This window comes from Camarhynchus parvulus, chromosome 5 (assembly GCF_901933205.1).
Source record: "Camarhynchus parvulus chromosome 5, STF_HiC, whole genome shotgun sequence".
NCBI lineage: Eukaryota > Metazoa > Chordata > Aves > Passeriformes > Thraupidae > Camarhynchus > Camarhynchus parvulus.
Genome location: NC_044575.1, coordinates 58,268,185 through 58,283,873, shown reverse-complemented (window position 1 = coordinate 58,283,873; position 15,689 = coordinate 58,268,185). Strand labels below are relative to the sequence as shown.

The 15,689-nt window shown below is 45.8% G+C and overlaps 1 protein-coding gene across 11 annotated transcripts in view; it reads left to right on the top strand.

Moving 5' to 3' along the window:
- Nucleotides 1–15,689, top strand: part of KTN1 (kinectin 1) — an 80,089-nt gene that overhangs the window by 14,209 nt on the left and 50,191 nt on the right. For 9 of the 11 annotated variants that reach the window (XM_030949224.1, XM_030949226.1, XM_030949234.1 and 6 more), the window contains exons 2-4: nt 10,069–10,625; nt 12,236–12,373; nt 14,696–14,863. In XM_030949224.1, coding sequence (XP_030805084.1) covers nt 10,103–10,625; nt 12,236–12,373; nt 14,696–14,863 — 829 coding nt within the window. In that variant the 5' untranslated portion in view covers nt 10,069–10,102. The remainder of the gene's footprint in view (nt 1–10,068; nt 10,626–12,235; nt 12,374–14,695; nt 14,864–15,689) is intronic. The other 2 variants (XM_030949231.1, XM_030949225.1) reach the window with 2 other exon arrangements.

The following is a 15,689-nucleotide window of genomic DNA, read 5'->3' as shown; positions in this document are numbered from 1 at the left end:
CCTCGGTGTACACATTCCTCCTTCCCTGAGCTCCTGTGAGACCTCATTCAGTGTGGGTGGAAACTTGGTGGAAGCAGCAGCAGTGACACTGTTGGGCTGTGCATGGCTCGATTTGGGGTAGTTCTGGCAGCCTCTGCACCCTCGGGGTGTGGGGGTACAAAGGTTAATAAATCCAACTTACAGGGACCTGCTAAAGTTGCTCTGAGTGACCTGCTTGCCCTTGAATGCTTATATTGAGGATATTTTTTGATTCTCTGTCGCTGTGGCTGCCTTAGTGAGAAACTGGGGAGAAAAGCTTTAGCACCAGGTGGTCTGGAGAGCTGCAGAACAAGTGGTAGGTTGCAAACTTTCTTATATGTGTGGAGGAATTCCAGTGAATAAGCTAAAAAGTTGCCTGGTGAGTACAGTTAAGGGCAAAGTTGAGTAGAAATCCAGAGAATCGAGCAATAAATTAAGACTGATCTCTTCTCAGTTATGTCCAAACTTTAGAAACACAACCCATAAACAAGATGCCATCCTCTTTAGCAATCTGTCGTGGTTTTCCTGTCGCTGTGGCGCCGAGGGCGGCTGCTCTGCCCTGAATTCAGATGGAGAACAGCTTGTGCCTGCCCGGGGAGGGAAAAATCTGCTGCTGGGGATGTGCAGAAAAAGAGATTTTACCTCCCCTGGGATGAAACAGGCAGGTAATACACTCGAGTTTTCTTCTTGACTCTTTGCAGCTCTTGTGTATAAAAACCTGGGTTGTTTTTTTTGAATGAGCATTAGCCTCCCAGTGCTCAGATGCCATTCATACTTTCACAGAATCTGCTAAGGCAAAAAAAAAAAAGGCAAAAAAAAAAGCTGGACCAAAGGCCTTTGCTTCTTTTGTTTCTGTCTTCTCTTATTTCACATTTGTTTTTTAAAATATTAACAAGAATTCATAGTAGAGGAATGTATATTTATATGGTTATATTTGCTGTATACACTGGGAAGGGGAAAATGTTTCATTCCAGCTGTTTTCTCTTTGCTGATTGCTGTGACGGTATGAGAGGAATTTGAGTACTGAGAAGCTACTGCTCATACCTGCTTTCCTCTGTTACGGAATCATGGAAGGATTTGGGTTTGGAAGGAACCTTAAAAACCATCTGATTTCCCCCCCATGCCATGGGCAGGGACACCTTCCACTAAACCAGGCTGCTCTAAGCCCCATCCAAACTGTATTTGAATACCAGGGATCCAGGGGCAGCCACAGCTTCTCAGGGCAACCTGTGCCAGGGCCTCACCACCCTCCCAGCCAAAAATTTCTTTCCACACTTGGATGTAAGGAGATGAAAGGGATGTAGCTGCCCTAAATGTCTCAGGAGGTGACCTTAAGTTTTTTTTTTTGTTTTTCCTTGGAATTTGGGGCTCTGCCTCATTTATGACCAGAGGGTGGTCAAGGGCATCATTCCCATGGATGTTTCAGACCTTGTTTTAGTTGAGTTAAAGTAATAGAGCATGCCAGGGGTAGGTGCAGAATGAACACACTTACAGTAATGCAACTTCTTCCTGCGTCAGAAGGGGATTAGGCTGTGTCAGAGTGAGCAAACCCAGCTGGGCTCAGACCTGTATTGTACCTGCCCTGGCTTTTTAGGGGCTGGTAGCTGCTCCCTGAGGCTTTCTGTGGGTCCAGGGTAAGGATTATCTTGTGAATGTCTATTTATACACTAGACCACAACAGCTGTCTTAAGGCCTTTGTTGAGGTGTGCAGCACTTTAAAGCTGTGTAAGTGGCTTTTGTGTGTGGTAAAGCTGAGCTGCTGTGGAGCGTGGATTTTACAAACCCTTGTGAACTTCCCAGACAGCTACTTAGAATAAAACCAGGTGTGGCCTGGTCCCTCCCTCCTGTCCAGGTGCTGGGCAGAAGCAGATTTCAGGGTGTGGTTGTGTGTGTTTAATGCCTGTCTGACCCAAGAGTCCTGGCTCCAGTCTGTACCAGGTTTGTGCTTTTTTTTTGGGCTCATGTTGCAGGAGATCCCTTGATGCTCAAAAACTACACGACAGATGGAACTGCTGCTCAGACAGGGAACCTCAGCTCAGCTTTGGCCATAAGTCTGCTAGATTTGGCTCTTATTTGTAGTATTATTTTGAGAAAATCCTCTGATTTTTTTTTATGCCTTCCTATTTTGAGAAGTATCACTTCCCAGTTCCCTGTGCACGGAAGCGGGCGGTGATTGAAGAGCAAATGTCTGATCTGGTCCCTGCCTGCGTGGAGAGCAGGGAAAGGGGAAATGCTTACCCAAAAGCCTGAGCTGGCTGCTTGGGTGTTTAAATGCCTCTCAAATACTTCATGGTGGTGTGGGCAGAGCATGTCTGTACATGAATGTGTGAAGGAAGGAGCTGGGGGAGCCTCAGGGACTCCTTGGAAGTAGGGATGGGAAGATGCAGACTTGCTGAGTAATTCCTGCTGGAAGAAAGAAACCTTTGATTCTTTACAGGCACTTTGGAAAAAGGTAGTGTAAAGATAATTTGTTATCTTCGAACTCTGGGGATAATAGGGGGTGTGTGTTAGCTGCTGGTGATTTAAAGGGGAAACTTGCAGTTTCTGGCATCTGGTGGAGCCAAGGACATTTTTTACCAGTCCTGACACATGCTGGTTTTTATCCCAAGTAACATCCCCTCACAAATACTGCAAAAAATGTTTTAATTTCCTAAAACTTTGCTGTGCTGAGCAGTATAGACTCCTTTAGGTTGGAAGAGCCCTGTAAAATCGAGTCCAACCATTCCCTCAGCACTGCCAAGGCCACCACTGTCCCGTGTCCCAAGTGCCACATCTACACAGTTTTTAAATCCCTCCAGGGATGGGGACTCCACCCCTGCCCTTGGCAGCTGTGCCAGTGCCTGACCACCCTTTCAATGAAGAAATTTTCCCCAATATCCACATTGAACCTCCTCTGGTACAACTTGAGGCCGTTTCCTCTTGTCCTGTCCCTGTTCTGTGGGAGCAGAGCCTGAGCCTTCTGGCTGCCCCCTCCTGTCAGGGAGTTGTGGAGAGTGAGAAGGTCCCTCTGAACCTCCTTTTCTCTAGGCAGAACCCCCTCTGCTGTCCCTGGTGCTCCAAACCCTTCCCCAGCTCTGTTCCCTTTTCTGGACAAGCTCCAGCTCCTCAATTTATTTTCATGAGGAGCCCAAAACTGCCCCTGTGACTGGAGGTGCTGCATCAGTGCCTGGCACAGGGGACAATCCCTGGTCCCTCTGGCTCATACCAGTGTATTTGTGCCCATGCTTTGGTGGGGTTCTGCTGTGCCAGGCTCTGTGCAGTTTGGGATATCAGTGTGAGGAATGCAGAGCCTGCTTTTCCCTGCTCTGTGCCAGCAGCAGGTGTGTGTGCATTGATCCCCTGCTAAACCCAGGTTGCTCGCTGCACTTTCACTGATGCTAATTCCAGTGCTGGGCTTTATCCTCCAGCCCAGGTGGTTTCAGGGCGTCAGCTGCCTCCTGGTGAATCCCTGCCCTGCCTTATCTTGTAGGAACTTGCCCAAACAGCCAGGCTGTGGTGGAAACCTCTTGTGGGAGGTACCTACCTGGGTGCTCCCTGCTGCCGGCACTGGGACAAGATCAAGGACATGTGCTGGTGCTGGTAGCGAGGTGGTGCAGCCTTATTGTGCTCCCAGCTCCCTCTCAGCACTGCTGCTGCATTTTGTCAGGTGTTGGCTCTGAAGCTGTATCAAAAAAAAAACCCCTCTGAAAGTAAAGGCTTTTGTTGAAGCAAAGCTACTCTTTCTGGAATTTAATAAAGAGCTTGTCTGTGTTAACTAACATCAAGCGCCTGGGAGCAGACAGAGCCCAACAGATGGTACAAACAGCGGCATGTTTGGAATGGAAAATATTTACCTAGAGGGTATTTGAAGCACTGAGCTTGTGCTCTGCAAATGGCTTAATTGTATCAGTGAAATAAAGCGGAGAGCAAGATTTATTGACAAGTTTTGCACTGCTCTTGCTGTCAGCACCTTGGAGGGGGTGTCAAGCACTGTTGAGCTTCCCTTGAACAGGTCTCCTTCCTGGGAAGAGTAGTTTTAACACCTGAATGGCTCAGTTGGTTTTTTTGAGTGTCTGCAGCTTTCTCCTGGGGCTGCACAAATCATTGTCAGGGCAAGTATTGAAATGAAAAATTCAGAGCTTGAAATGCTGTTTATTATGCTTCCCCCAACCAGTCTTGGGTTTGGGAAGATTGGTGTAAACAGAGCATGGAAATAAGAGATATAAAACTATATTCTTTAAAAAGAATATCAATATGTAGGTTAAATTTTACCCTGAGTAATGTGGATGCCACAATATAAGAAGGTTAGAAAGGTATTGGAAAGTACCCAAGGGCCATGGAAGGGTTTAGAGGGGAAGCCATGAGAGGAGTGACCGAGGTCACCTGGCTTGTTCAGCCTGGAGGGGAGGAACTGAGGACAGACTTCATCCTGGCCTGCAGCTTCCTCACGGGGGGGAAGTGGAGGGGCAGATTCTGAATTCTTCTTCCTGAGCATCAACAGGACCTGAGGGAACGGCTGGAGCTGTGTCAGGGCAGGTTTAGGTTGGATATCAGGGAAGGTTCTTCCCCCAGAGGGTGCTGGGCACTGCCCAGGCTCCCCAGGGAATGGGCACAGCCCCAGGGCTGCCAGAGCTCCAGGAGTGTTTGGAACACACTCTCAGGCACAGGGGGGGATTGTTGGGGTGTCTCTGCAGGGCCAGGAGTTGGACTCTGATCCTCGTGGGTCCAACTTCCAACTCAGGATATTCTATTGAGTCTCTTCTGTAATTTTCTGATTTGCCCCTGGGATCAAAACTCACAGGTCCATTTGGACCTTCAGCTTTTCTGGCAGCTGAGTGCCTCATGCATGACTTTAAACTGTGCAATGTAAAAGTGACCCGTGAGAAGATTGTGTGTGATCTTACTGGAAGCTGTGCCTTTTCTTTTTGTAGGTGTCAGATGAGGTTTATGTGCAATACCTTAATTCTCCTGTGAAAAAACTGCTCGGGTGCAGTCAGCTCCTTGCTGGTGTTCTCTGCACTGGGTGTTTTTGGGAATGCTGAGCTCAGTGTGGCTCACCTGCTGAAGTTAGCCAGCTGTTAATGAACTCAAGTGAGTTTGATGGGCTAAAATCCCTGCCTGCTCCAACAGCTCTTTGTGTCACATCCCAGCAGCTCTGCTGTCTTTTGTGTCTTGTCTTGGGACATGAAAAAAACCCAAAACTGCTTAAAAAACCCGAAACTAAACCAACCTAAGCTGAAATTCTGCAGTTTTCCCATATGCACTACCAACACTGATGTTAAATGAACTACCCTGCGGTTTTTCTGGCAGATCCCCTTCCCAGAGCTTGAGCCCAGCAGTGCTTTAGTCAGGTAATACAAACAAATCACAGAGAGCTGGTTGCTCTTGCTGTATGACTGTGGAATAGGCATGGAGTGGCTGAACTTCTTGTTTAATTTCATACCTTGCCTGTGGCAGATCTGGGTTTAATTGCCCAAGTTGCTGGGCATCATCTCTGGAAAAGCTCTGGGGGAGGAAGAGCTTGGGAGTGAAGCTGTTTTCAAGAGGATCCTCTTTGCAGCTGGCTGATACGGAGAGTGTTCCAAGCTGCGTGCAGAATAGGGAGAACCAAAATAATGTTATCTGTTTGAGGAATTTATTGAATCCAGATACAGCTCTGAGACTTCTTGCTGTGTTCCTAATGACTGTTGGATGTGAGTCTGCTTGCCAGCTTGAGAAAATCCCAGGGAAATATCCCAATTAAAGGAGCTGTTGCCTTGGCTGAATCATACGTGGTATCTCTTAAACTGCTTAGTATTTAAAAAAAGGCACCTTGGTACCTGTATTTTCCCCCTTTAATGTTAGTTTTTCAAAGAGGCACAAATCCCTGAAGATTATGTGCATTTTGGGACCCAAGCTTTTATAGAAGCCGTGCTTCTCATGTGCTGGGACTAAGCTATGAGTGACTCATTAGCCAGATGGAGCTATAATTTATTTCTATCTTCTCAAGTAAGTTAATCCCCTGGACCTAAACTGAATGAATATCCCGTGAAATGTGGTATCTGTGCAGGGTGAAACTTGAGATTTAAATTCAGAAGGGGAGAGGGTGGGTTAGAAAATCCAGGGCAGCATGAACTGGCAGGAGAAGTCAGGTGCAGGCAGTAATAGCACACTGGAGTTCAGAAATAGTTATTTTTCTGTGGCACGGGCTCTGTTTAGGGAACAAAAGTGCAATTCTTTTGTTAAAGGCAGGATGGGAACAGTAACTGGGTCTGTGCACGGCCTGGGACAGATGCAGCTTGTTCCCCTTTTTCAGAATGACTGAAGGGATGTTGTGAGGTCTGGAATTTACGGGTGAGACGGGAGCGTGGCTGCCGGGGGGGGGAGCCTGGCACGGGTGCTGGGCTCTGGGAAACGTGAGCAAGAGCAGGTTGAGTATCAATCAAATACAGATGAAAGGTGAGTATTTAACCAAATACCTTGAAATTTAAGTGTAGCTAAAGTTGGTGTGCCTCTGTAGGCAGTAGGGAGGGGAGTGCAGTGGGATTGCACTGGGAGTGCCTTGCCTGGGATTGTGGGTTTGGGTGGGTGGGGAGCTGGTGCAGCTGCCCTGAAGACTTCAGAGCTGCAAGTGATAAAAGTCCCATTGCAGCACTTCTGGAGGAGAAATGCTTTTTTTTCTAGAGTGTATCCTAACCAGGATGATAAAACTAAATGGAACAGTTAAGCTGGTAGGTGAAGGTGTGTCAATGCAGCATTTGCTTTTTTCTGTTTTAATAGAATGAATTTCTTCATCCTGTTTCTTTCTTTTTGGCACAGAATTTTTCCCCCCCTATAGACTGGTTCTGTTTTTTCCTAGATGGCTTCTCAGTGTAATACAGAAACACAAATAGAAATGATGAAACTGTTAGTAATTGTAGATTGTCAGAGCACAACTGGAAACTGTGTGTGAGCCAAAACACTGCCAATTTACCCCATGGCAAGGATGCCACTTTATAAAGACATTTTGACAGGGGGTGGTGTGATGGATGTTGTTTTGTCATTCTGCTCAGAGCCAGCAGCAGTGGGATCCTCCTGGAGTGAGTTTTAAATACCCTTGCTGGGCTGAGATGAGAAATTAGTGTATGGCCATCAGAGCAGAGCTTTTGCTTGCTGTTCCTGTGTACTTAATCAATTCTAGTTACACCCTGAGACTTTTATTTAGATTTAGTTTTTTTTTTTTTTTAACTGTGCTTCTATGGGAAAAACTAGATTTGTGTATGGAATTCAGAGGTCAGATCTGATCATAAATTCAGAAGTCTTCTTCTGATCAGTGTTTGGGGTGGAAAGGTCTGTGTGGCTTGTGTTTGGCTTTGCCCTGATGAGCAGGAGGGGGAATGGAGCCTGGGGATGCTCTGGAGCTCATCACTGCAGTGTGATGCTCCAGATCTGGGAGATGATCCTGTTTTGGGAGAATTGCAGGGAGCAGGAGGGGGACAGGAGCAGGAATGGAGCTCTGGAGCTCATCACTGCAGTGTCGTCTTCCAGATCTGGGAGATGATCCTGTTCCTGGGGAATTGCAAGGAGCAGGAGGGGGACAGGAGCAGGAATGGAGCCTGGAGAGGTTCTGGAGCTCATCACTGCAGTGTCATGCTCCAGATCTGGGAGCTGATCCCGTTTTTGGGGCAGTGCAGGGAGGGGGGAGCAGGGTGGGGGACAGAGGCTCAGCAGAGCTTGTCCAGCTCTGAGATCAGAGCCCAGCTAGTCCAGCACACATTCCCCACCCAGACTAGCTGTTGTCATTGTGGATTTATGGCTCCTCTGGAAGCAGCTGTAGCTTTTCATGTTGTCTCTCTTTGTGGAGCATGTCCTGCCTGGATGGCCATGGTGCCCTCCTGACCCTCTTGAAGAGCCTTGAAGCTCTTCACCAGAGTGTTACCCTGAGCCTGTGCTTTGTCCTGAGCATCTGGTGTCAGATGGGAGCTGTGCAGGGTGTGCCTGTCCATGCCATGAGTTCATGGCTGGCTGTGTGCTGCTGTCATGAGCTGGGCTGTGCTGGGCTCCTTGTGCTTGGCTATTGTAGCTGCTGCAGCAGTGTATTGGAATGATCAACTTAATTACACTTGTGAAAAATCTGCTTAATTACATATTTACTTTGGGGATTAGCTTTTCCCCGTAAGCATTCAATATTGACTTTGGCTGAGACAAATTTTCAAGATCTGCTTCCTTCAAGAGATGACTAATATTAGATCACTTAGTGCAGGGAGCTGGGTTTATCAAGTAGCTGTAATTAATCATTTTGAAAGCTCCAGCTTAGTTTTGAGCATCTGTGCTCTTTTTATCCCCCAAAAGACAAGCTTTTCTTCCCATCCCTCTCAGCCCTTCCAAAACTTTCTGTGCTGGATGTAATTTTAGACCCTGTAATTTTCAGTGAGCTGTGTGCATGCAGAAAATAAATACAAACTGGGAGGAGACTTAATGTTAAGACAACTGATGAATAATTAGTGTATTGAAGTGTTAGTCTTTTATTTGGATAACTTAATAGCCAAATTAGAGTTCCCGAGCCCTGCTTTCTGTGCTGCTCAATGCACTGTACAAATATATTATCACAGGAACTCCTCTCTGTCCAGAAATTATTCTATCTAACAACTCTCCCCTCTTGAGCCAGAGCCAGACTCCACACCGAGCTCTCTGCAGTGTGGCAGGATGGCACAAGCCAGTTTGTGATAGCAGCTTCCAAAGCAGTCAGGAATTGAGGTAAAACAACTTGAAATGAGTAAATCTCCTGCCCAGAGGCAAGGAGAGCCTGCCCTCTTCCTGCACCACGCAGCGTCTCCGTGGATTTTATTCCCTGTGCCCTGGGTAGGCACATCTGTTTTCATTTTTCAAGCAGCAGTGGAAATATTCTGAACAACCTGGGTTAAATCCCTTGCCTTTCATTCCTCAAGAGGATGGGTGTCCCAAGGGACTCTGGAGTTGAAGAGTCATTTTTTTCTTGTGTAGAGGAAAATGGAGTTGTGGCATGTGCTTCCCATGATGGGTTTCAAACTGAGTTGGTGGATTGGGAATTGCACTTGCCTAATTAGTTTGGATTAAGTGTGGATTTTTTTTTCAATATTAGGTGGCGGTTGGGGTTTTTGGGGGGGTTTATTTTCCTTCTTGGAGCAAGCAGTCTGGAGAAGATTTGGATTCTTCCTGCAAAAATCCAGGTCTGTTTATAGCAATCAGTTGTGAAATGGGAAAATCTGGCTTGTTTTGACCCCAAAGTTAGGTTTTTTTAACCTTGTTCTGATTTTTGTTTTTTAACTCTCTGGTTCCTGCTTTTTTAGAAAGAAAATAAATGTAACGTTTGGGACAAAAATACTGTTTTCAGTAAATTATCCTGGAATCATCTGGTCTGTATAAGTGCCCTGGAATTTTTATACCATCACATGTTCAAAATAAGTAACAGATCTTCCTGTTTCCCAATAATTGTATGGAATTTTCCTGAGTGTAAAGCTGGGTTTTAGACTTCAAAAAGCAGTTTTGAAAATACCTGATTCTTTATGGCTGACTAAAATTCAGGGCTCTCTCCTGTCTTCTCCTCATTCCACTTCTGAAGCTGTCATAAATCTGGGAACAAAAGGAAGGTGAAATTTAACTCCCGCTTGCCAGGATAAGAATCTTAATTGATTATATTTGATTTATGAAAGAAAAAAAAGAAAAGAAGTGGAGTTCTTCATATACTTACTGGTCTCTATTTCACAGCCTCTGGAAGTGCTGTCTCATGTATTTCTGAAATCAAAAGCTTTAACTTTATGAAAGTCACGTGGGAAGGAAGAGTGAGGAGGATGAAGAAAAGCAAGGGAAGGGAATTATTCCCTCCCCAGATCAGCATTCTGGCAAACTGCACTTTTCCTATCCAGGCCAACAACTTTGAAGCAAGTGGTAAATGATTACAGAAGCTGTTCTATGGCTGATGTAGTTTGGTAATTTTATTAAAGCTACTTTGAGGCTGCTCTATAACAAGGAGAAATCTTCTTTTATTATTATAATTGGTGGAGAAAATAACACTGAGGGAAAACCTGTTCAAAACCTAATTTTTCTTCTTTTTTTTCCCTCTTTCTCCTGTAGGTTTTTTAAGAAATCATAGCTAAGAAAAAGCACAATGGAGTTTTACGAGTCTACCTACTTCATCATCCTCATCCCTTCTGTGGTTATTACAGTCATCTTCCTCTTCTTCTGGCTTTTCATGAAAGAGACTTTATACGATGAGGTCCTCGCCAAGCAGAAGCGGGACCTGAAGTTCCCGCCCAGCAAGGCCGACAAAAAGAAAACCGAGAAGAAGAAGAACAAGAAGAAAGAGGCTCAGAACGGGAACATCCACGAGTCTGACTCAGAGAGTGCCCCTCGGGACTTTAAGCTGTCTGATGCCCTGAGCACGGATGAGGAGCCTGTCCCTGCTGTCCCCTCGGGTGGCACCGAGGCTCCCGCCGGCCTCAGGGAGAGGAAGAAGAAGGAGAAGAAGCACAAGGCCAACCAAGATGATCACGTAACTAAGGACTCGGAAGGATCCAAGTCTTCAGGCAAGAAAGTTGATCCAGTCCCTGTTACAAAACAGCCCACTCCACCATCTGAACCAACAGCAGCTAAGAAGAAGCCTGGGCAGAAGAAGCAGAAAAATGGAATGGGTATCTGATGTTGCATATGCTTCTTGCACAGAACGCCAAAACCGTGTTCTGCTTTTTGCAAGGCCACAGAGTGTCTCTCACAACACTGTTCTGCCTGATCTCTACGGGGCAAAGCTCCCTTCTAACCTTCTCCTTTTTTATGAGCTATTGCTTTTTTCCCCCCTGTTTTTCATCTGGCAGCAGTGCTCTGGTTTTCCTCCTCCCGTCCTTGCTTTCTTCTGCTAAAGATGAAGTGAAACAGAGTAGCTCGTTCCTCTGCTTTGCTCTGTGGTTTGGCTGCTTTGCTTTCAATCAAAATTCTGATTACCTGAGAGAAGTCAGGAGATATTTTTGCTGTGTGCATTCTGAGCCAGGCAGTGAAAAAGCAGAGTCCTAAGAGTGGTTGCTCTGATAAGGGAGGGCATCTCAAGAAACCTAATAGCAGTCTGCAAAATAAATCACTCTAAGTGCAGGCTTAATGCACAGAGAGGTGTTTGGTGGCTGAGTCATGGATTGGTGGTTGATTCATTGCTGCCCACCTGCTACACCTCTTTAACTGAATGGAACTCATGCTAAAACTGGTCTGGCTGTTGTGACTGAAATATCCAACCTGGAACAAACCAAAAACTCACCAGAATCACTTCTGACTGTCTTGACCATATCCTCATCAGGATATGTCTCAATGTGGTTGTCTTGACTAGGAATAGAAGTGAAAAAAGAATAAAAATACCCTGTTCTAGAAATAAATGAAACCCAAGATATTTGCAGTTTCCCTTGTGAGATGCAGGCACAGCAGGTCTGCACAGGGAGTGAGGAAAAAGAATGACATTGCTGCTTGATGTGGTAGATTTTTTTCTGAAAAAAAACCTGGAAAAACTGGAGAAAAAAGACCCACCCACTACCAACAGAGAAAGTATCCAATCTTGTTTGTGGGTGTTCTCTGCAAATCTCTGTGGCACAGTTAAAATGTGGTCTGCAAGCACAGTTCTGAGGGCAGCCACAACGAGCTCTTCTCCTTGATTACAGGAGCTGACACCAGAGCCCTGTGCTGTGTGTGTCAGCTCTGACAAGAATCTTAATATAGCACGGGCTGTCCAAAATGATAAAAAGATTTCTCACTAGAAACTGCTTTTAAAAAGAACAGTTCCCTAATGGGAAACACTCATTTTCTGCTTCTCACAGTCCCAGTAGCTATTGGGGGTGTGTGTGTTTAAAGTGCCCAAGTGGTTTCATGGAGGGGAAAAGTACACTTCTAAATAAGAAAATAATATGGGTAATATGTGCTGTCTGCTCTGTCACAGTGAAAGCTGGATTGGAGTTGTTAAACTGTTCCTTGCATTGCTGTGTGTTCTGCTTGCACATGAGATTCCTGTGTTAAAAATCACTGGGTGCTGTGGCTCTTGACTCTGCTAAACCTTCCTGTTGCTTTGGGGTCTCACCTGATCTGGGAATTGTGTGTGTGTGTGTGAGTCTGTGTGTGTATGTATATGGGGATAAATCTGTGTTCTGGTTTAAAAGATGTGAGTTTGTTTTCCTGGGATTGGGGAATTTTGTTATTACGGATCTGCTGATTGAAAGGTAGTGCTGAGAATACACAGAAGAGCACATATTGTCTCAATTGTCTGTTGCAGATGATCAAGATAGTAAGACTGATTCTGTTGTATCTCCTGCCAAAAAGCAAGAGCCAGTGCTGCTCCACCAGGAGATAAAGCAAGAAAATGTGTCAGGGAAGAAGAAGGTCTCTGCAAAGAAGCAGAAAGTTGATAATGGTAAGAATCCAGTCTGTGACATTGCTCAGATAAACCTGACTGTTAAACCTTTTTGCCATCCATGCTTTAGTTCCTCTTCCTTTGGAAAAGGAGCTCAGAGAATAGTAACTGTTGATTTGAAAAAGCAGGAATTCCAGGTAGGAAAGATTGCTGAGCTTGAGATCTTGTGAAATTTTATGAACATCTGGCCCCACTGAGCATGGGATAATGAATGTTGTGAACCTTTCTGAGCTCTCTTGGATCCAAATATCCACACTTGAATGAGGAGTAATGAGCAGACTTGAAGTTGCTCTGAGCAAGGCATGTCTGGAACTGCTGCAGTCATTGCCCCAAACAAGAGTGCAGTTTTTTCAGCCAGTTGCTCTGACCACATTCCTCTCTTATTGTCCTTTTGTTGGCTGGCTCTTGCTCCAACAGAAACTGTTCATCTTTGCTCTCAAGGCCTTCACTGTTGTCATCCCTTGTTCTCTGCCAAGATGCTGCTTCTTGTGTCCTCTTGGCTCACTGTGCCTCTGTGTCTGTGTGTTTTTCTCTTTTTTTTTTTTTTTATTTTTTTACAATGACTGCTGTTGTGTCTGGCTTTTGGGCACAGGGTGACCATGAAGTTCTGTGAGGCCACCTTGTTAGCTCCTCAAGACTCTTCTCTGCTGGGGCAGCTCTGAAGTTAGGAGCTGATGGGCTGCTCCTGGAGGAGACACTGTTGCCCACTGTTCCCTTTATACTTTGGTCAGGTTATGAGGGTGCAGATCTGTTGTGGGCCCTGTTCAGTCCAGGATGGAGTTCCAAGCTCTGTAGGGTTCCTGTATAACTGGAAAACTCCTAAATGATTCCTGGAAAAAACCTACTGATGGGGAACTCAGGATGGAATCACCTTTTATTCTTGTGCTTTTCCTGATGGAAGTGGGTGCATTGCACTTTTTTAGGGGTCACAAACTTGTCTGTACAGGGCAGTAAAATTCAGTACCAGCTCAGCAGCAGCAAAGCTGAGCTGTCAGTGCTACAGGGCAATAGCTCATGCATTATTTGAATGCAAACTGTTTTCTTTTCAAGCCACCTCTCCAAAATGACAGTGTAAAAATGAGCTGTGGTGGACACCAGGATTAGCCAAGACATGACTGTGGGGATTTCATATTGCAAAATGTCTCATTGATATTAAATAGGTGTTGAAAGGGAGAGAAGTTCATAAGAAGAGGAAGAAAAAATATGAGGAGAGCAGCTGGTGGTTGTTTCTGCTAGAGGAGAGCTCTCCTCTCTCCTGAGCTTGCGGTGTACCTGCAGGTGTTTGCTGGCTGCTTAAGTGGAGAGACACCAGGTGACACAAAAAGGTCCATCTGGCCTATTCTCCTCCTTTTACAGAGCCAGAATTTAGCAGTGTTTCATAACTGGCTCTCTGGCAGCCAGGAGTGCATCCTTGTTCTGCACTGATGCCCAAACCCTGCATCCCACCCAGTTCCTCCTCTCTCTGTGCTGCTGCCTGGCATCTGTTCTCCATCAGCCCTGCATTCTGGGCTGGCTGGGGCAGGGATTTGCCTGCTGGCCCATGCTCAGCCTCTGGCATCCTGCAGGCAGTGTGGAGCAGGAGCTGGGCAAGCAGCAGCTGCAGCTCTGTCACTCCTGCTCTCCCCTCTCCTGCTTTTGTCTCTGCTGAGGAGCTCTTGGGGCAGAGGCTGCTCCTCACCACGGTGATCCAGCAGTGTGGGAGTGGAGGGCTGGGGTCAGGCAGAGCCTCTGAGCACCTCTCTGCATGTTAATGATGCCCAAACCTGCTCTGACAGATGAGAGATCTTCATTAAGGGCAGTGGAGTCTGCATACAAAATAAGCTTGAGTGCTGCCCCTGCTGCATGTTCTGCCCAAGTGGCTGAGTTCACAGGTGATGTAATCCATGAAAATGCTGCCAGTGAAGTACCAGCTTTTAACAGAATAGGGACAAAAGGCTTTATTCATATTTTAGGGATGCTGAATGATTTTCTCCACAGCCACAAGTAAAACCATTGATGCCACGTGCAACTTTCTTGCTAAAGTGAAATGAAAGTCAGATGTAAAGGTTCTTCTCTTCTTGTTAAAATGCTAAAAGACAGCTTTGGAAGTAGAAATTTAATTGAAGCTATTAAATTACTATGCATTAGAGACCTTTATTTAATGGACTTACCTGAAGAGCTTTAATGAGTTAAACTGTGAAAGATAATAGAAATGGAGAATGTAATTAACTATTGAGGTTAGAAATTCTTTACTTCAACTCTTAATGTTGTGGCACCTTTTCTAAAAATGTTGGTGTCAATTATTACAAAGCTTTAACCCATCCTGTGGACTTATGATTACAGTTTTGGTGGATGAACCTCTTATTCAAGCAACTACTTACATTCCTTTGATGGATAATTCTGACTCAGGCACTTTGGAAAAGCGTGAGCCGGTTGAAGTTGTAAAACACAATGTGAATGAGGGCATCCAGAAGAGCAGTGGCAAGAAACTGAAGAATGAAACAGATAAAGGTAAGAAACTGATATTTCTGTGTGTTTCTGGCATAGCCTGCTTGCAAACTTCAGCAGGGAAGACGTGTGGGGAGGGGGGTCCTCTCTGATGTAATGTGAAGAAGAGATTTGAGGAAAACGTTTTTGCAGGATGCTCTTCTTGTGTGTGCTCATTTCTGCCTTGTCTTTGGCACTGTGGAAAGGGGCTCTGTGCCATCTGAGTTCTTTCAGCTCTGACTGGGCTTTTGTGTCCCCAGTGAGCAAAGGGGTGATCACAGACCACACAGATGCAGCGAGGGAGTTCACAGGGGAGAGTTCAGACACTGCTCACAGGGATGGACTCCAAACCCAGGGGTTCAGCACAAGCTCTTGGGGTCTGCTGGAGGCTGGAAGGGCAGCCTGCATGCTCTAGGGCTGTTCATGGAGCTATCTGAGGCTGACCCAGTGCAATACAGAATGACCTGAAGCAAATTGTCAGTGGAGAGAGTCTGGCACTTTCCAGGGAGACTGAATTTTCCCTTCAGTGCAGTTGGAATTGCTTGGGACAGGAGAACTTCCTTCATACTCTCTCACAAATGCCTGGAGTGATTAATGAGCATTGTGTTCCACTCTGAAGCTTTAAATAGGCCTCTGACCATCTCAAAGCCTGATGAGTTGAGACCTCAAGTTTGTGAGCAGCCAGAGAGAAGCCAGGCAGCTGAGCAGTGACACCCAGCTCAGCTTTGGGCAGGAGGCTGATTCTCCAATATTGTCTGCTCACTCACTTCACTCTTTGGAACCTCTCTTTTTAGTCTTGTCTTCTAAAATACCCCCTCCAAAGCTTCCTGGCAGCTCTTTAATTAGATTC